Source organism: Helianthus annuus, chromosome 15 (genome assembly GCF_002127325.2).
Source record: "Helianthus annuus cultivar XRQ/B chromosome 15, HanXRQr2.0-SUNRISE, whole genome shotgun sequence".
Taxonomy (NCBI): Eukaryota; Viridiplantae; Streptophyta; class Magnoliopsida; order Asterales; family Asteraceae; genus Helianthus; species Helianthus annuus.
In genome coordinates, this window is record NC_035447.2 from 5,757,489 (window position 1) to 5,780,659 (window position 23,171).

Consider the following 23,171-nt stretch of genomic DNA (forward strand, 5'->3'; position numbering starts at 1 on the left):
TAACAAAGAAGAGATGAAGCTCGAGTTGGGAAAGAAATGTTTGTTAGAGCATTTCGAGTTTAAAGTTGATAGATCATCTAAGACGCGGTATGAAGTTTCATGCAGGGGTGATGGTTGTGAATGGCGATTTAAGGCTCATGCTATTCCTTGTGGCAATTTATGGTTTGTTAAACATATGAACGATAGTCACACCTGTTCGAAGACGCAAACACACCCACATTTTTGTCAGGCTAACCCAAAGGTTTTGGGTCACTTTTTGAAGGAACAACTAAAAGACAGTGGTAGGATATATCGAGCGAAAGAGATTGTCAAAGATTTTAGACAAAGGTTCGAGGTTGAGATAACAAACCTTCAAGCTTAGCGTGGTAAAAGCTATGCACTTGAACTACTACAAGGAACTACACGAGACTCTTTTGCGGAACTACCAATATATTGTTACAATTTGAAACTTGCAAATCCTGGAAGCGTTACCCACATCTTGGTTGATGAGCAGAGTCGTTTTGAAATGGTTTTTGTTGCTTTAGGGGCGGCGGTAAATTATACATTATATTTTCTACTTTCTCTTATTTTTTTTAAAGTAACATGGGTTTTTGTCTCATTTCATTTTCATTAATTTTCAGATTCGTAGCTTTATGTTTAATCTAAGACCTGTTGTTATCATTGACGCGGCACACCTAAAGGGTGAATTTAAAGGGACGTTGTTTTTAGCAGTAGGCATGGATGGAAATAATCAGATTTTACCGCTTGCTTATGGCATTGGAAAATCAGAGGATGGTGAATCTTGGACATGGTTTCTCTCAAAGCTTAGAGATTGTGTTGGTGAAATAGCAGATATGGCGATCATTTCGGATAGGGCGAATTCGATACATGTGGGTGTTAGGAATGTGTTTCCACGTGTGTACCACGGCCTGTGTTGTCGTCATTTAATGATGAATTTACGTTTGCCGTCGTCTAAAAAAAAGAGTACGAGGCACAATGGTGGAAGACGTGTAAATCTTATCGGATGTCTGACTTTAACGAGTCATTTAATGCTTTGTGTCTTGCTGTTCCTCGAATACGCCAGGTTTTAACAAATATTGGGTTTGGTAGATGGGCAAGAGCTCATTGTCCCGGCAATCGATACCACTATATGACATCTAATAGTGCGGAGTCTATTAACTCTTTGTCTAGATTCTCGCGTAAGATGCCGATAACGCAACTTATCGAATTTTTCCGCGAGTCTGTACAAAAATGGTTTTATGACCGTCGATTGCAGGGCATGCAGGAGAGCCATTCACTTACTCAGTGGGCACAGAAGAAAATTTTAAAGAAAATTGAAGGGTCTAGAACCTGGACTGTTGCAGGCATCCGGGTAAACAGCTTTGTTGTTGATGACGGTGGGAAAAGGGGTGTAGTTGATCTTTCGAACCGTTCGTGCAGCTGTCGTGTCTGGCAAGTTTCGGGTTTACCTTGTGGGCATGTGATTGCTGTTTCAAGATTTTTGGGTGAACCTGACTGTAGTCATTATGCTTTCTCGTGTTACTCAAAGGAAGTATACAAAAAAACGTATGAAGAATCGATTAATCCTCTGCCTCATAGGTCTGAATGGGTAATACCAGAAGGCCTTGGCAGTGTATTACCGCCGAATATTACAAAACGTCAATCAGGTCGTCCAAAAGAAAACAAGCGAATCTTGTCTCGTGGGGAAGAACCTGTTCCGGTATATTGTTCGCGTTGCCGAACATACGGACATGTTCGTGACGTTTGTTTAGATCCAATGAAATCACAGATTCGTTCACAAAAATCATCAGGCAAAGGAAAAGAGAAAGAGACAGAAACCCAGAGTTCAACGGATGACATTTTTCCATCTTATAATTTAGCAGAATTTTAATAATATATATTTTTTTTATGTTTTATTTTATGAAAATCATGTAACAAATTCTACTTTTAATTAATATAAGAATTAAATTTTACAATCCGTACGTCAAGCCATCAAAAATTACTTGGTGTGTAGCGCCCGGCGTATAGTTCATCAGCCATGTAGCGTCTATATCTAACACAAGCATCCTGCATGTTTACTTCGTTCCATGTTAATGAACGGTTGTTAACTAGATTTTCCAATAGCATACATATGATAACCCCGGAGTTTCGACCAATATGAGCTTCGTGGTCAGGCCACACAACATCCCCCCAATACTCTAAGGCTTGTACACTATCTTTCCTTGATTGTTGCCAGTATGATATACGTCCTAGAAACCATACAAATGGAGATTCAAATTCTAAAAGAATTTGATGTATTTTCCTGTGTATGCAAAATCCTTCTCCGCAGTTACTTACGTTACAGTTAACGGGAAAATAAGCATATATTTTAAACGAACGCATATTTATTTTTAGAAGTAACCAATGGTTTTCGTTGTGCGCTACGGGCATGTAAATCTGGAAAAATTTAAAACGAAAATAAGTATTGGAAAAGGTATTATTTTAATGGATTTTTTTTTTTAAAAAAAGTGTACATTCCGAATAATCATATTTGACAATGTACCGTATCAACCTCCCAAATGGGAGGAAAAAATTCTTTTGTACCGTCTCCATATCCGTAGGCCTCTCTATTTTGTTCTACTATCATGTTAAAAAAAGTAGGCGGGAGAACTGTCCACCGATCATCATTTGACGACATCGCCCGTTGATACATAAGCTTGTTGCACCAGGCATTGATATGCTAAGAAAAATATGGTAAATGTTTGACCAAAAAAAAAAGTTTAATAAACGTATCATTAACATAATAGGTATTTCGAAGTTACCGTTTCCTGAATAAATCCGTTTCCACAAAATCCAAGTAATCCGCCCCACCATTCTTTTCCCAGAGGTGTTTTACCCATGTAGGTTGAGTAGCAAGTTGGATTATCGCCGTCATAATAAAACTCTAGAATATTTGGCGACCAATGTTCAAACCCATCGTTTTGGTTTATCCAAATGGTGCGTTGCACAGAATGTGGAATGTTTGAGTAAGACATTCGGTGTGGCATTATTGAGATAGTGAGGGCACACATATATATACACACATTTTGACAGTAAAAAAAAATTAAATAATATAAAATATAAGTTTAATACAAATAGTTATGTTTATAATTTAAATTAATATAAATCATTGAATAAATTCGAGGTCGTCCTCTTCTAGCTCGTTGACTAATTCTTTAGGAATAAGCGAGTTGTAGAAAAGTGTCAACATATGGCGTCTCATCCTTGTAGCCGTTATGCTTGTTTTTTCACCATCATTTAGGGGTTTTTTGTTAATCAACCGGTCTAGAAATATACAAACCCAAACCCCACAGTCCCCTAATGGTCCTGACTGTTGTGGCACATCATTTGCATATTCTGTTTGAAACGGAAATTTGAACGGTAAAGGTTTGTTGTCATAGTAACCATGCAAACGAAGCCAATGGTCAAAAACAAAATTGATGTGGCAAACCACTTCCGTTCTTCCTTTATCCAAATCTCGCATACCCATCAAGCTAAAAAAAAAAAACAAACATTAATTTTAAAAGTCATAACTTTTGAGATTAAAAGTATAAAATAAACACTGTTTAAAATTAAATTTTTACCTGTCATAAATAGTGAGGGTCCCGTTAATGAGGTTGAAAACTCCTAAAAACCAGTGAATTGATGGTATAAATAACGGTACATACACCTCGTCAACGCTAGATATCCGAGGAAAAGGCTCTACTTTCCCGTTGAAATAACAAGCGAATTTCTGATCTAGAGTTTGCAAATGCATCTGAAAATATGGGGGTAAAATGGACCAACGAGCGGATGGATCTCTTGAATTATACATGTGTAGCATCCATGCAAAAATATGCTGTTACAAGTTTGGACAATTTTAGCGAAAGTTTATACCAAACTATAGTATATTTAGTATTAACAAGTGTACCTCATCGCTTAACCAGCCATTCCCCTCAGTGCCTAGCAAAGACCCCCAGAAATCAGGACCAACATAGCCGCCTGCTGTGAGTGTTAGTTGTCTAACTCCGCTACTTGGTGCCCAATTTTTTATCTTTTCAATTAATTGATCTTCATTATTTGAAATATTTTTTTGCTTCCGCCGGAGATTTTTGTAAACTACAAATGGCGAAAGCGTAGCCTTGGCGGGCTTCACAGGCCTTTCGGACCGCCTCGGTTTAATCATCTCCACATCCTCATCCTACAATTACATTATTTAAGAACTAAATTAACAAAACATACATGGATTATAAAAATTATATACGCTTGCCAAACTTACGGCTTCTTCGGTAACATTTTCTGGAATTGCAGACACACGATACACTTCATTATTGAAATTCAAAAAGGAATCAGCTGCCGCCTAAAAATTATTAAAAAAAGTTAGAAAAATTTTTAAACTAAATTTAATTTTTTAGACTTTTTTAAGCAAATAAAAAAATAAATGGGTTACATTATCATATACTTTTGGCGATTGGTCCATCGGTGTTCGTATTTGGCTTGGAGTTGATACCGGAGCCATACGAAAACTTTGCAACAACTCCGACTTCAACATGTCAGTTAAGGCGCGGTTGTTTGAGTACATCTTCTGCGACCACTCTGAGTTGATCATGTCAGTCAATGCCCGGTTGTTTGATAACATCATTGACTGAAATTTAGAGACAAGCTGCTCTTCAGAATAAAATCCCGATGAAAACTGACCGGGACCAGCATCACGTTCAAACTCAGCCGTCTTTAACGGAACATGGTTTGTATGAACCGGGATTTCCGGTGAAAATCCGTGCGTTAGAGGCACCTGAACTTCATCATCGCCGAACAAGCTGGCAATGAAGTCCTTCTGTGGTTGGCCGTAGTTTTGACTCAGGCCGATTGGATTATGAATTTGAGGGGGTAATTCAGTCGCCATAGCAGGATTAAAAACTTGACGTTCAAGGTCCAAATAATCCGAGCTTGAACTATACCACTCAGTCTCGGCCTCGAACATAGTTGGTAGTATAGCCATTAGGGGTTTATATTCAGATATCTAACATGTTGAAAACGAAAAAATGTTATAATTTAATTTAAACAGTTTCTAATTTATTTTATAAGTTGATTTTTTTTAGTTTTTAAATATATAATTTAAACAGTTTTTTTAAATATATAAGTTGAAAATTTTAAACAGTTTCTAAAATTTATCGTTTTTCAAAATTTGTTATAATAAGTTCAATCTGTTAAATGTTGGAAATTAAATTTTGTAATTTTTTAAATTTATAATTTAAAGAGTTTTTCAAAATTTTATATAATTATATTTTTTATAAATTAATTCCGTTTGTAACTGTTAACATTTTTACCTTTTTATTTTATAATTTAATACGGTTAACGGAATGAAAACAGTTTCTAAAATTTTATAATTTATCGTTTTTCAAAATTTTATGTAATTATATTTTTTATAAATTAATTCCGTTTGTAACTGTTAACATTTTTACTTTGTTTTTTATAATTTAATACGGTTAACGGAATGAAATTATATTTAGTTTAAAGTATAAAAAACTCACCTTTACCGCATTGGCTAAGATGCCATCAACATTCACCTTCAATAGCCTATGTCCTTCTTTCCATCCTAAAAATCTCGGGATGGTCTGACATTCGAAATACCCCCTCTTTTGTTTAAATTCCGGAAATACCTTCAGAATCCACATCTGTAAATGAATTATTTATCAACTATTAGTATACAAATTAATTTAAGACAAACATTACACTTAAAATATAAAATATAATATACGCTTTTTCAGGTACCTTAAACGGCCAAACAAATCCATCTAACGAAAAACCCCTCGTGTCTTCCTTTTGACGAACGTGCATATCATACACGTTCGTATACGTGCTCTCCCAAAAATAATTACCCCATGGATATTGGTTAAACGCATTCAGATTATCCACCAGGTGTAACAATTTAATATCGACTGCATTTGTATCCTGCAACCCTAAAAACCCTTGACCCAAGAGCACCAGTAAACATATTCTTGCGCAATCTTCCTCGCTATATTGCATGGGACCTTCAAACATATCTCTAATTCGTTTGAAATTAATACGTTCTCGGCCCGAGAAATGACGGTTTTTAAATGACTCAGGGTGGTCAATCGGCGTCCAATTATTGGACCCAAACCTTAATCCCGTTATTAGACAAAATTGTTTGGGGCTAAACATTAGCGTTTGTTGGCCTAGGCGATATGTAATCCCCAATCTGGGTGTAGGTGTATGCACTTGTAGTTGTGCAACACCTAGTAAGAGTAGACTGTCACACATGACACACCTAATATCCAAATACGGACCAAAACATGTCTGCCTAATCTTTGATATAATAGGATCCGTCATTCTATTGTTTATATACTTCACTATATTCCATGATTGACGAACTTTACTTTTTGTACCTTGTAAAGTAACAAAAAAAAAAAAACAGAAAAAAAATAGAATAGTAAGTATACTAAAATACTAAAACACTAAGAATAATGAAAGAAAAGACATAAGATATCACCGCTACAGATGGGATAACGTTTTGTCCAACGTCTTGCATGTCATGTTCAGGTGGTTGCATGTGCTCTTGACGTGGGAAACCGTAGTAATTTGGATCCATTTTGAGTCAACGAGAAACGTGATGCTTCGGAACGTGAATGTCGTGTGGTTTCAACGCAGGTTTCAACGCGGGTCGGGTGTTTGCTCGTCGGGTTTTTCTTCGGATCTTCAACGGTCTTCGAATCTTTGTTCAAGATGGCCCCAAAGGAAAGAACGTGGTCCCAATGCCGTTTGCCCGTGTGAAATGAAACACATGAACCCACACTCTCCTACTCAAAACGTGTTCCCGGACACGTGTCAAGCGATGGGTAACGGGGACACACGTGTCGTTCATCTAAGGGCATATCGAAATGAAACCTCTGACGTGTTCACGGGAAACGTCTCAGGACCTCCTGAAACGTCTTAAACGTCTTAAAAATAACATGTGTTCAAAGCTGATACGTCAAAGGATCTCGTGAAACGTCCCAGACGTCTGAAAATGGAAGTCAAACGTCTCAAGTTACAGTCAAACGTCTTAAACGTCTTCAAAATTTTGAAACGTCTTAAATGCAACGTGGCAAACGCTTACCCGTCTTGATTAGCGTGAGACGTCTGAAACGTCTTGAAAATTGTTGAAACGTCTTGCAAACTGCTGAGACGTCTTGAAAACCTCTGAAACGTCTTGAAAACTGCTGAAACGTCTTGCATACCTTGGGACGTGCAAAAATGATTTTTTATTAAATATTTTTAAATTTTTTTTAATAAATAGGAACGGGATCTCAATAACAATTCTTCCCTATTTCAGTATATTTCTGTAGCACGCGAAAAATGTCTGAAAACAATAAAAACGATGAATACTGCTCTCAACCAGCAAAGAAAACATCATCTTGGATTCTCAAAAGATGGAGAACTAACAAGGGTGAAAGTTCTTCTGAAGATCCACAACGAAATGATTCAAACCAAATGCACCTTGTACACAATAGAGAAAGTTTTCACCTCCACAGGGCTGGTACATGGGCAATTCCAGACGACGAAAGTCAGAACTGGTCAAAAGATGTGGAAACATTCTACAGAAATGGGGATGCGCCGTTCTGTTATTCAGCAGTTTTCACAAGATCAATAGAGTTGGACAAAAATTTTTGGGGGACTCTATTAGGTTTTCGTTGTGGCGGCTACCTAACCTCAACAGTTAATTATTCTTCCTAATTTTTTTTTAATTTTACTAATTTTTTTTGCGTTTTTAATTAATTTTAAATTAAAACTTATACAGCATATTGAAGGATGGGTGGGAAGGCTAATGGCTTGGAGAAATAGAATGATTCTACTCCAAAAACCGTTGTTAAACTTGCGGTGGACAATTCTTCCACCACAATTTTATGAAATGTTGTTACATTCTACTCCAAAAACCGTTGTTAAGTATGCCAATGGCAAATTACACCCATTTCCATCTTTCTTCGAGGTGGATTACGTCTTATTTCCGTTACCGTTAGAAAATAACGAATGGCTCCTAGCTAGACTAGAGTTATCGTCACAGGAGTTGGTGTACTACCCGTGCGAAGATGTTTGTGTGGGCAATAAATACAGAAACGTTATTCTACCCCGTTTGACGAAGGTTAAAGTTTACTTAGGAGCATTACTAGTGCATCTGCAATATTGGAAAAAAACGGGAAAACCAGAAAAATGTATCTGTGCCGAACTCAATGACAACTACGTGTTATCTAACCCAACAATCGCAGGGAATGAAGCAGTCTACCTGTGTATGCTTATGGAGCATCTGGTTACGGATAAACCAATAAATATAACTGGAGACATTTGTAAAAGTTTTTTGTCGTACAGACAATTCATTGCAGAAAAACTGTATTTTTGGCGGTGTTTACCCCGTCCAAATGTTGGATAGTTTATGCAATAAAACACTTGTTTTCAATTTATTTTGTCTTTAATTTATTCATTTGATATTAAATATAAAGACTTTAACATTAAATGTTAACAGTAATCAATGAACCCAGTATAAAATGGCATAGACATTCTTGCCATTTAACCACATCATGGATTCTTCATGGACTGACGAAGAAGACATTGCTATTGCCGTCTCGTACGCTGCCGCTCATGATGAAGGCACTCACTCAGTCTCCGATCCCGCGTTCTGGGGTCAAGTTATGAACTTATTCTGCATTCACGTGCAACAAACGACCCGTAGCCCGAATGACCTCGACACTCGGTGTGCTTTCCTACGCTTCAAATGTAGCCGTTTCTTAGGAAGGTACAAGAACGTTAAAAAAAAGGATCGGAACAATAACATGGCCGAAAAGGAGGTGATTGAAGAAGCCCTGCTAGACTACGCAATAATTTATGACGAGGATTTTGAACACATTTCAGTGTTTGAAATCTTGAAAAATTATATTTAGTAGCGTTTTAGGATTTTTTTTTTTATCTTGTATCGTTTTTTATGTTATATTAAAAACATGTTTTATCGTTTTATCTAATTGCAAATCCGTTCAAAACATTTGCCTACAAATTCCATAAATACAACAATGTTGCAAATTCAATTACAAACACTAAATAGGATAGCGATGCAATACATACTAATTCCACAAATACAACAATATTGCACTTGCAATTAAAAAGCTTAGCACATATAGTTTCTTCGACTTCATCTTTGGGTCACATCTCATTGCTTTCAAGTTATTGTTCTCCTCTATTAATAACTGGTTTTGTAATTCTAGGTTCTTTATCTTCATATCTTTAAACGTCACTGTAGTTGAGGTGCCGTATGAACGTTCAAGGAACATATTATCAACATCTTATTTCCACAAGAAGAATTTGCAATCACCTCTCTACAAAAACACAGAAACTATAAAGTAATTGCAATTGACTATCTAAAAAAAACAAATCCAACTTACAGGCCAGTGAGAACACCCGTAAAATTCTTCACCATGTCTTTGACTTTTAAGTCCAGCAACCCGAACAACAGCAAGAATGTCGTGATGACAATACACATTTCCATCCAAATCGACCTCGAAAAGTCGTGGTCTTCGAATTAGACCAGAGGTAGAAGACGAGGACATGTTGAATCAAATGTTCCAAGTTGATATTTCTTTTTCTTTTATAAGAGTTATATTCATGTTTTCATCCCTGAAGTTTGTCAAACATAACGTTTTCAGCCCGTTAGGTTCATTTCCGTAACCATTTCAGTACACTAGCGTCAGTTTTACAAACACAGGGACTTAAGTGTAACTCAAAAACATTAAAACAAAAAAATACCTAAAAACCGGTCACATAGGGGATTCGAACTCGGGACGTGTAATTCAACAAACGACGTGGTGACCGGTCGGGCTAAGCCCTCATCCGTTAATATTCTGCACATACATTATATATATACAGACTTTAATATTAAATAGTAATAACTCAAAGACATTAAAACCAAAAAATACCGTAAAACCGGTCACATGGGGGATTCGAACTCGGGACGTGTAATTCAACAAACGACGTGGTGACCGGTCGGGCTAAGCCCTCATCCGTTAATATTCTGCACATACATTATATGTATACAGACTTTAATATTAAATAGTAATAACTCAAATACATTAAAACCAAAAAATACCGTAAAACCGGTCACTGGGGGGATTCGAACTCGGGACGTGTAATTCAACAAACGACGTGGTGACCGGTCGGGCTAAGCCCTCATCCGTTAATATTCAGCACATATATTATATATATACAAACTTTAATATTAAATAGTAATAACTCAAAGACATTAAAACCAAAAAATACCGTAAAACCGGTCACATGGGGGATTCGAACTCGGGATGTGTAATTCAACAAACGACGTGGTGACCGGTCGGGCTAAGCCCTCATCCGTTAATATTTAGCACATGTATTATATATATACACAAGTTGTATTATGTTAAGGTTTAACTTTTAAAACATCCTAAACGTTAAATTTAAAAGACAAATTTTTACAAAAGAAAAAAAACATTACATTCCTTAAAGAAAAAAAAACATTACATTACCAAAAAAGATAAAAAAAAACAAACAAACATCTAAATCCAAACCCTAATCGTTTCCCACTGCGAGACATGTTCGAAATCATGTCCTTCATCGTGGCGAAAGTTGATAAGGGCAACCGCCTTGATGTCGTCCTCGCTAAGGCCCTCGGATGAGTTTTCCACAGATTTGTAGTAATTCTCGAACTTCTTACATTCCAACCGTATAACCCGAAACCGTGAAGATAATGCATCAACGGTACGGCCGTGGTTCGGACCACGGAGTTGTGCAAAATATTGTTGCACCCGGACCCATAGACCCCCCTGCCCTCGACGAGGAGGATTGACATACACCTCTTCCCAAGCCTCCACCAAAGCTATGTCCTTAACTTCCGTCCACCCGTGAGCAGCCATGTCTGGTTGTGTGTAGAAAGATGAACAAAGATGTGGAAGAACAAGAACGGCGTGTGAATGTTTAGATTTAGGGGTATATATAGGTGGTGAAGTGGCTGTTGAAAGGTTGAAACGTCTTGAATTTTTAACATGTTGAAACGTCTTAAACTGATTGACTAAGAATTAAAACGTAACATACTAAAATTTTTAACTTTATTATTATTTAATACAAAGTACATAATCCGAATAACATAACACTGATACAAATATAATCTCTTTGAACTATAATACACTAAACCGCTACTTCATATGAACTAGAATACACTAAACCGCAACTTCCATAAATTTAAAATGGGGTTTCCCATCCGGAAGTTGATTCCGGAAATTCGCATCAAAACACCTAGGAAAAAATAGTATCGGTTGTGAAATGGTAAGTTCCATCAACCCATATTTTTTTTGGCCTAGGTGATATGTAACGGGTTGTTCCAAATTTGGTTCAGCGGTTCCCCCGCTGGGTGATGTTACAAGACTTGGTGAACACATTGGTGAGAGCCCATTGTGTTAGCCAAAGTCTTATTAACCATCCAAAACGGGTAGAATCATCATTACCTGAACAACCCGTTTAACCCTTCACGTGTCCGTTGTAGATGAGTTCTTGAACCCGATCAACCCCGCAGAGCACGTAGAAGGGGATATTAGACCTGATCCCACAAAAACTGGGAAGATCTATGTCCGTTGTAGATGACTTCTTAGAACCAGTTGTAGATAACTTCATAGAACCATTTGTTGAATCCGGGGGTCTGCCCATTTTTTTAAGCTGTAAACACCAATGTTGTAGAAAATATGGTTAATAAGAAAACATTGTGTATAACAGGGTGGAAAATTGTGACTTATAAACAGGTTCAAAACGTCCTGAAAATTTCTTCGAAAATCGGGAAACGTCTCAAACGTCTCAAACGTCTTAAACGTCTCAAACGTCTGAGACGTCTCATACGTCTGAAACGTTGAAAACCGTGAAACGTCTTAACAATTAAATAAAACATTAAAAAATAAATAAATAAATATATATTTATAATAACAAACAATCTAAACTAAAAAAAAAAACATTCAATATATGTCTAACAAACAATCTAAATAAACGGGTTAAAAAAACAAATTATTATATATTTAATATATGTCTAACATAATCAACGGATGAGGGCTTAGCCCGGCTGGTCACGACGTCGTTTCTTGAATGAAACGCCCCGAGTTCGATCCCCCCCCCATGTGACCGGTTTTTTTTATATTTTCAGTGTTTTAAAAAATTAGAAACTAATATTAAAAAAAGAAAAAAAACATTACAATCAAATATTAAAAAAAAAATATAAGCTTAACGGCTAGCCACTCTCAAACGTCTCAAGCCATTCAAAACGTCTCGAAGCCACTCTCAAACGTCTCAAGCCATGCAAAATAGAAGCTTAACGGCTAGCCACTATGAAACGTCTTAAGCCGTCTCAAACGTCTTAGCCAAGACGTCTCAGCCGTCCAGGTAACATGACATGTTTGTCGGACACGTGACACGATGTGGTTGGACAGCCGTCAAGACGTCTAACCTAAGTTCAGACGTCTCCACGAGACGGTTGACCAGGCTATTTTGGAAGGTTTGACCAGAACTTGGACATTTTGGCGATTTTCCCAAAAAAAAAAATCCTAAACACCCACCACCACCAAAAAACCTAGACCCACCCCCACACCTCCTTTCGACAAAAAAAATGTTTTTTTTTTTTTCTGTTTTTTGGGTGGGTGATTGGGTGGGGTGGGGTGGGTGTTTAGGTTATTTATTTTTTTTGTAGTAGGTTTTTTTTAAAAGTCTTTGTACCCTTCTTACAATAAGGAGCCTTTGTATTTGATTCTAATCCTATAAAATATTTATGATTGAAATAATGGATACATTATATTTCTTTGTTTTTAATACATAGATTATTATTATTATTATTATTATTATTATTATTATTATTATTATTATTATTATTATTATTATTATTATTAAGGTTTGAAAAATTGGGGTGTTACAATACTCAGTGCTGGCTCTGAGCATGAGCCCGGTTCAGGGCCGAACCCTAAGTTTAAAAAAGTATATAAAACAAATTTGGAGACTGGAGTGGTAGAAATGAAAGGTTAGAGATACTGGTTATTAGGGTTACCAACCAAGAAAAAGAAAACAACAAAGATGGGTCTTGGTCTGTTGGACTCTTAATATTACTATTGTCCGATGGGCCTTTTCTGAATCTAAGCCCATATCTAATTAATTATATTAAAGCCTTTCTTAACTTAATTTTACACTCTAGGCTCTAGCAATGAGTCTACTAGTATATTTGATTTGTTATAAAGAATGTGTTTTGTATTATTTGATCTGCTCACTTTGTATATTATTTGTATTGATTTAGTTAATCTGGAGTTTATTTAGTTGGTGACTTTTTCCGTATGTTGGTGACTTTTCCGTATGTTTTTTTATATTAAAAAATATATATGATTAGGCAATGCTTTTCATCATGTTAAATGAATTTTCTTTCCCACTAAAAATTTATATGTATTGTCAAAGCTTTTCATTATGATGTTAAGATGTATTTTATAACTATACTTTGGTAACAATTCCTTATAATCAATCTTTATTAGTCTAAATTAGTATTACAAGTCAACAATCATTTGTGTGATGTAATACATCAATTGTTAAAAAAGTTAACTGATATACACATATTAAGTGGGTTCGATCTTGTTTTATCTATTTTAGAACAATTATCGTTTACTTTTATATACGTGATTGACTGGTTAATAGTTTCTATTGCTTTTCTTTCTCGCGCAGAGCCCAAATTATTTTAACATTTTTTGAGACGACACTGATAATACTACCCCTTTAAAAAATAATTTTTTCCTCGAAATTAAAGTTAAAATTCTAAGTTGAGAGAAAGGCATGTGGTCAGAAGTGATACGTTTTGAATGTTACAAACATTTCAACAAGTTTGGTGAGAAAAAGAAACAAGATTGTCCAAGACATTATAGTTTATATTTTAGGGGTGAGATAAGTCTTAAAGATTATTAGGTCCTGGTTTTGATTCCTAAATTTATTGGGCAACCTTCTGAATTGGTGTATGATCAGATGATTCCACTGATAACACAATAATACTCTAGTGTTTCGTCACTAATCCAAATTTTACCATTAAGAAATATAAATTGTGACTAAAGGGACAATCAAACATGCACGTGTGGCTCTTAGACCACAAGGTGTGGGCGTTCAAAATGGCGTTTTTGCTGCTCAACGCCGTTCACACCGTCCCGTCCAGGGCGTTTACCACGGCGTTATTGATTGGACGGGGGAATCTCCACGGCGTGGAAAAGATTTTGCAGTTGACGTGGCACGCGGTTAATGGACGTGAATGTTAGCCGTTTAACCCCAACGATTAACTTTTATTTTTTTTTTAAATTGTAGTTTCACACTATAAAATACAACCCACTTCTTCACCCAAATTTATACAAACTCCACCACTTCTTCATTTTTATACAAACTCCACCACTTCAACGACGTTCAACTTCACCCAAAAAAACCGAGGATGTTAGGCGTGGCTTGAACCGAAGAAGAGGATATTGCACTTTGCGAGTCATGGGTCGAACCTTTGAGCCACCACACGCCGAGTAGGTGCTCGAGCGGTCCTTTTTGGAGGACAACCCGACAACACTTTCAGGCCTATACGGGTAAGAACAAACGAACCGTCGACTCCCTCTCGTCTCGTTTTAGGACGATCCGTCTTGATTGCGAAATATTTGAGACGATACACACCGTAGTGGAGCTCCAGGGTGGTGATCTCGGGGAGGACGACATCATTCAAGTGGCTCTCATCAACTTTAGGCACGTGCACAACCGTGAATTCAAGCTCCGCTCGGCGTGGAAAATCATTAGATTTTTTTTTAAATTGTGTGTTTTTTAGTTTTGTATTTTTATTTTATGTAATGTTTTTAAAATTTATGTAATGTTTTTATTTTTATTTTAGTGTTATGTATTTGTTTAATTACTAGTAATATATTCATACATTTTTAGTACATTTTATATAATTTTAATTATAAAATAATACAAAAGGTGTGTGACATATGTTGAAAAAACCATATTCCACATCTCGGGCCACGCCGAACATTTAACACCAAACCCTGTTCTGACGCATGATCCACGTGTCGTATAATGGCTCATCTTCAAACCCCTTCATATTCACATTGTGTCTTACTATTGAAAAAGATGAAGCAGTTGAATGTTGACCTAGTAATTGATTTTAATTACTATATGTATCAAAACCTAGTAACGTTAGATTCATTTATTTAAATCCATTTAAACTCTAATTTAACGTAATTTATGACCTCTCTACGACTTTATATTTCATGAGTTTATGTTAGTTAAATAAAGTCTAATTAATGCATACTACGACTTTATATTTAACGTAATTTATGACCTCTCTACGACTTTATATTTCATAAGTATATGTTAGTGAAATAAAGTCTAATTAATGCATACATAACACTAGAAACTATTTAAGTATTATTATATTGCAATGGAAAATTGGCCTGTAATAAGCTCACCTAGACCTTATTGGCCATAATAATCCCACATCAGAATATTCACCCCCCCACCAGTCCCACCTTTTCACATATTTTTCTTACAATGGTCCCCCGTTAAAAAAACTTAACGGGGTTAAGCTTTTTTTCAAATTACAAACAATTTTTTAGGGCTTTTGATTAGAACGACGATACGAGTCCATTGATGTAAAACTTGCCTCGAAACGGTGCTCCAAACGATGAAAACGACACTTCAATTCGGGTGTTTAAATTTCCAATTAACCAAAATCAAGTCACTTGGAGCACCATTTCGAAGTAAGTTTTACATCAATAGACTCGTATCATTGTTTTGATCAAAAGCTCTAAAAAATCTGTTTGTAATTTGGAAAAAAGCTTAACTCCATTAAGTTTTTTTTTAACGGGGGACCATTGTAGGAAAAATAGGTGAAAGGTGGGACTGGTGGGGGGAATATTCTGAGATACGATTATTAATGGCCAATAAGGTCTAGGTGAGATTATTACAGGCCAATTCCCCTATTGCATTAAAGTAGCTATAAAAAAGTGAGATGTCATATATTAAAATTAGATTATAAACCCGTGTATTACACGGATTTAAAGATAGAAATCATGTAACTTATAATGTATGTATAAATTTACATAAGTAAATTATTTTTATACATGGGTGGGGTTCGGCTAGAAAGTCCAAATTTCCTAAAAAGTGTAAAAAGTCATAAAACACTCTAATTTCAGCCATAAAACACACATAAAACCCACAAATAACAGAGTGAAAATTACTAAAACACCATATTCAAACCATAATAGTTCATAAAAACTTAAAACACACAATCGTAGAACTATGAATATAAAACACAACATGCTAATCAACATAAAACACAATAATATTTGTTATTCGATAATCAGAGCCTTATCATCCAAAACACAAAACACAACCCACATATATGATGTTTTATTAATCTTCATTTTGTTATTTATGGGTTTTTAGTGTGTTTTATGGTTGACAATGTGGTGTTTTATGACTTTCTACACTTTTTAGGAAATTTGGACTTTCTAGCCAACTCCTAGCCTTTATACATAAACCAATTTACATAACTTAGGTATTCTTTTTCTTTGTCGGGAAGCAATGCAAGTAGACGATCATTTACTTTCTGTACAACTTCGCTCGTAGCAAGTATGTCTTTGTTATGAAAATATTCAGATTTTTTTGAAATATTGAAGAATAATACCAGTGGTATGGTATGTGGTGAAGGTGAGAGGTGAAGGTGTGTTCGGAAATGTGTTTCGTAAGGTTATGTGGGTTTACCACTTTCACCCACATGCTATTAAACTTGCACATTCCATTTTATGTGACACATTACATAACCCCACTTTCTTATGTTATGTGGTGGTAACACCACATATGACATTATTTGAGTTTATTTTCACAATAGGGTACTTGTTAGTAATGAACTTTAGAAAAAATACATATTATTAATCGTTCAAAATAAATGCATATTAGTTCAATAAAGTAGCTATAAAAAAGTGAAAGTAGATTATTAACCTGCATTACACGGATTTAAAGATAGAAATCATGTAACTTTATAATATATGTACAAATTTACATAAGTAAATTATTTTTATACATAAACCAATTTATATAACTTAGGTATTCTTTTTCTTTGTCGGGAAGCAATGAAAGTATGACTCTGTTATGAAAATATTCAGGTTTTTTGAAATACTGAAGAATAATAGCGAGGGTATGGTATGTGGTGAAGGCGAGAGGTAAAGGTGTGTTGGGAAATGTGTTTTGTGGGGTTATGTGGTTTTACCATTTCACCCACATGTTATTAAACTTGCACATTCCATTTTATGTAACAAGTGTCACATAACCCCACTTTCTTCATATTATGTTACGTGGTGTTACCACCACATATGACCTTATTATTTGAGTTCATTTTGACAATAGGGTACTTTTAGTAATGAACTTTAGAAAAAATACATATTATTAGTCGTTCAAAATAAATACATATTAGTTCAATAAAGTAGCTATAAAAAAGTGAGATGTCATATATTAAAACTAGATTATTAACCCATGTATTACACGGATCTAAAGATAGAAATCTTGTAAATTTATATAAAATAAACCAATCGAGTGTTTTTTATCGATTGACACTACTATACATTATTAAATTATTTATATAATTATCATTTTTATTTAATTAATGTTTATACTTTATAACTAGCTTACAACCCCGTGTATTACACGGGTTAAATGACGAAAAAATATAAATTATAAACTTGTATATAATCCTTATTAATGAAATGACTTATTTAGATAATATAGTAAAACAAAAGAACAATCGTATTTTCGCTATTCGGAATAATTTTCTAAGTTTTCACTTCTCTTTTGAGATACTACAATCCATTTTATTATGTCTTAAAAAGAAGTAACACTAAAAAATAAAAAAATAATGATCATTAAATTGTAAGTATTTTAAATTTAATTATAAGTTATGAGGTTATGGTAAATGAATTGTAATTAAATTCTACTATGTATATTAATGATATAATAAATACTTTGATATAAATACTATTTTTAGATTTTTTTTTTTTGAAAGGCAAACTTCATTATGAAAAAACGAGCGCACTATCTCCAAGGAAGAGATAGCCGCAAAAAACAAACGACAATTACATTACATTAAAATTAAACGATTGCCATCCCTTCCGATCCACCCTATCACTTTTGCCCCTACTATTATACCAAAGGAAACTCAAGGACTTGACATCCGAAATAACTTGAATAATCTTCACATTTGTCGCCTTGAAAACCTTCTCATTTCTCGCCTTCCACACTCGCCAACATGTTAGCACCAATATGCCGAATATAATCTTTTTCTTGCGACTCGAACACCCCAGCTGAACTACTATGTCTTGCACATCCTGAACCGAGAATAAGAAAATCGGGGGAAGATGAAACCACCGAGCAATCCCACTCCAAACTCCATCAGCAAATCGGCACTCAGTGAACACATGATTGACAGTCTCTTCAGCGTCTTCATAAAGAACACATTTGCAATCTCCAACGACTATATTTCTTCTTCTAAGGGCCACCTTCGTAGGAATCCGATCTAAACTACTCCTCCACATAAAAATGTTACACTTAGCCGGCAACCACTTACACCATCGAACCGGCTTATAAACCTCTTCAAGATTGCAATTGCTGATCCACACTTTAGTATCCTGCACCGAAAGTTGTTGCAGCTCAATATTGTTCCAAATCCACACGTCTTTTTGCGGGTTAAGGATAGTTCCAGCCACCATCCGAAAACAGTTAACCAATTCAGCCGTTTCCTGCACAGTGGCCGGATATTTCTTCCAATCCCAAGACGTAACACCCGCAAAACCATTTTGTCCAAGTCTATCCGCAACCGTGCACCACTTATTCTTTTCGAGGCGAAACAAATCTGGAAACAAACTCTTTAAAGGGAGCCGATTTATCCATAGGTCTATCCAAAATTTAATAGTCAAGCCGTTTCCCACCTTTCCTTGAATTAAGCTACTAAAATTCGATCCATTTATTAAAAGCCGAGACCCACTACTCACAATCTTAGACCAAACACCCGTCACGTTCATGTTGCACAGAACCGATTGCCAACGCCGTTTAGAACCATGAACGGCATCAATAACTTTCCTCTACATAGCATCGCCTTCCATTCTATATCTCCATATCCATTTGAGTAAAAGTGCATTGTTACTAACATCCAGTTTAGTCAACCCAAGACCGCCATTTTTTTTCGATCGAGTAACAATATCCCAACCGACCCAATGGGCTTTATTTACTTCCAAGTTTCCCCCCCCATAAAAACTTCTTAATCATTACCTCAAGTTTATTTATTATCGCAACTGGGGCTTTAAATAACGAAAAGTAATATGCCGGGAGACTCTCCAAGACGGATTTGATCAAGACAACCCTTCCACCAATAGAAAGAACCCTAGATTTCCACTTCGAAAGCCTTTTCTTGAACACTTGCACTACCGGGTCCCAGTTATTTATTCTACTCATATTAGCGCCAACTTGAATCCCAAGATACTTAAAAGGTAAAACTCCCGGACAACAACCCAACTCTTCGGCCTTCACTCTAACCTCTTCCACATTCTTCCCAAAACCAAATAAAGTCGACTTGGTGATGTTAATTTTTAATCCCGAACACAAGTAAAAAATACGCAAGACTCTTTTAAGAGTCTTGAAATTGAAGTCCGACCACTCACCCATAATCATGGCATCGTCTGCATACAACAAATGAGATATACAAGGGCCTTTATTAGGAAGCTTAACACCCTTAAAAACCCCATAATCACACGCCTTTTTAACAAGACCTGAAAGAGCTTCCATAGCAATAATAAACAAAAAAGGGGAAATAGGATCTCCTTGGCGCACACCTTTTCCGCAAGAGAATTCAAAAGTGGGGGAGCCATTAACGAGAATAGAAGACCTAGCCGAAAACAACACCCCATGGATCCACGTACACCAAGCCTCGGGGAACCTCATTTGCCGCATAACCATCAACAAAAAGCCCTAATTAACATTTTCAAAAGCTTTTTCGAAATCAATTTTGAACATAAGAAACTCTTTACCACTTCGTCTAGCCTACGCCAACACCTCACTAGTAATTAATGGCCCATCAAGAATATATCTCCCCGTAATAAACGCCGATTGTGTTTCATTAATCAATGAACCCATGACGTTCTTTAATCTATTAGCTAGAACTTTGGATATAACTTTACTAAGTATCCCAATCAAGTTAATAGGCTGATATTCCCCCAACTTCACTGGGTCACTCACTTTAGGAATCAACGTTATAAAAGACGACCCAACTCCACGACTTATCCGCCCATTATCAAAAAAATATTGAAATATACTATTAAAATTTTGTGAAAAAGAAGACCAAATTTTTTTGACAAACCATCATTATATAGAAAATATTACATATTAAAAAAATCATACTAAAAAAAGTATACGCTTAAAAAAGTAGGACTAGAGTTTTTTAAACTATAAATTTAAGCGTCTACAACAACTTTTTTAATTAGTAGTTGACATTTAAATATTCAAATTAAATTTTTTATAATATTATATAATGTCTTTATTTAGCATGATGATAATGTCTTTAGTTATATGATTGAAATTAAGTTTAATATTTAACACTCAATGTTATTAGGAAGTTGGACCATTTTTTAAGATGAAAACATATTGATAGTAACATAAATTTAAAATTGGAATAAAATATTGAACACGTGTATTATACGGCTTAAGTAAATATAATGGTATATACTTAATAGCAAAAAAAAAAATATGTCTTTTAAAAACCATTTAGTGTTCGCTTTAAAGATAATTTGGTACTTTATTTAGATAATCCGCTTGTAATTTTAGTCTTCTAAGTTATATACTATAAGTACTTGTACATGTGATTTGATACTTTATTAGTAATTATTGTTTATATCCAAAATATATATTTTATTTTAACAAATATATATGGTTAGAGCAAAATGAAAATTTCGACAAGTTGTGAGAACTTAGAGAACTTGGCCTTACAAAAGGTTTTTTGAATTTTTTTACAGGGGGTGTGAATGAGCGGTTAGAGACTCAGGACGTTAAACTTTTTAATTTTGGATTCAAGTGATTAAAACCACTAAAACATAGGGACTCAAAAAGTAATTTACTTTTAATTAAATTTGAAATTATACGTTTGATCTCTAATTATATTAAATAATATTATACTTATTATATTATTTGATACATTTATATTTGTTATAGATAATTATTAATTAAATTTGAATTTATACGTTTATCTCTAACTATATTAATTAATATTATATTATATTTTGTGTATAAAAATTAATATGTAATACTATTATTAAAAGGGAGGATGCACCAGAGAGTGACACGTGTATAAAAAGATTTTTATATTTTGTGTATAAAAATTAATATGTAATCTATACTATATAATAAAAGAAACCTGTTTTGAGACACTTGTCATTCTCTCATTTAATTGATTAAAATTATTAATAATATTAATAATAATAATATTTAATTTAGTCTACTATTACTTAATTGTAGATAATTATTATTTAATTTAAATTATTAAATTTAATATATGTTTCAAACATTTAAAAAAATTACGGATAAAATTCCATAACTTATCTTAGTATTTATTTATATTAATTGCTAGGTTATTATTCTAGACCATTTAATCTTACTTATTTAATTTAAATTACTAAAGATAACAACTAAATCTCACATGAAGTTGTGGTCTACCCGTGAAGAGTAAATATTTTGATGTATATTAAAAGTAAATGTAGTGAGTAATGTCATGTAAGGGATGTCTTTATGAGTTAATTAGATGTGTACATAGGTTGATTAAATATAATTTTATATATTAAGTAATAAAAATATTTATATCTTAAAAACCCGTGTATTGCACATATTATTATTTATCTATATTAATTACTAGGTTAGAAATTATATCCTAATAATTGAAACAAATATTGAGCATTTTTATAACGAGGGTGGAGGGAACGATTTTCTTATTTATATTAATTACTATGTTAGAAATTATATCTTAATAAATGAAACAAATATTGAGCATTTTCATAACGAGGGTGGAGGGAACGATTTTCTTCCTTAACAAGAATTTATTTATTTAATATATTTAAAATATATGAAGAATAATAACTACATTTATCATAGTAATAAATTTATCCAATAACAATCATCCTTTTAAGATGCAACTCAAGTCCATATATTTAAATTTTAAAGTTATATAACTTAATCATTACCGATAGTTCATACTTATCTAATTAATGTAAATATTATTTTGTAGCTATAAGTTTACCTAATTGGCTAATTGCTATATGCCTAATCTAAACATTTCAATAACATTTTTAGAACTAATAAATTAATACCACCGTTATTTAAATAAAATTTGGGTTCAGGTCGTGTCGTGAGAAAGTCGATGATTCAGTTTGTCTTCTAATCGATGGTCCAAATGCTTTCATATTTATAAACTTGACAAACATCACAAGTTTTGATCACACATAAAACAAAATTTTGTTCGGATATCAGAAAATGTCTTAAAATATCGTTTTATAATTGTTAAATCTTCCTTATTAACTATTTGATATTTCATTTACTTAACCCGTGTAATACACGGGGTTATAACCTAGTACTATTAGGAGCCAACAGAGAGTGACACGTGTATAAAAAGATTTTTGTTTATTAGTATAGGAAGATACTTATATTCTATGATTTTTTTTTTAAATAGATAACGTAAGTTTAATCTTTTCCTATGAAGATATCATCTTAAAAATTAGTTTAGTAAAACAACTCGAACCAAACATTAAGGCTTAAATTGATTTGTTAAATATAAGAAATGTAATAACAATAATAAAATGGATAGAGACAAACGACAAGTCGTTAGAAATTGAAATTGTAGGTGAGTAGAACTTGTGTGAACCAATTAGTAATGAGTCTGTTAGAATTATATCACGACCCTTCAATTAATTTTTTTTGGTTCCGTCAATGTTTATTAATACACACCAAAGTTATCATACAAATTTTTTTTTTTTGAAAGGCCAACATACATGTATTATTCAATAGGACCAACATAAGACGTTAGTCCAAACACCTCATTACATCAGTTCACCAGATACAAAACAAAC

The 23,171-nt window shown here is 34.2% G+C and overlaps 1 protein-coding gene across 1 annotated transcript; it reads left to right on the plus strand.

Annotated features, from left to right (window-relative positions):
• The first annotated feature begins 505 nt into the window (after positions 1-505).
• LOC110913190 lies at positions 506-1,870 on the plus strand. The gene is made up of 3 exons (XM_022158035.1): positions 506-532; positions 621-869; positions 1,064-1,870. The coding sequence occupies exons 1-3, from the start codon at positions 506-508 to the stop codon at positions 1,868-1,870; spliced, it is 1,083 nt and encodes a 360-aa protein (XP_022013727.1).
• Positions 1,871-23,171: the final 21,301 nt, after the last annotated feature.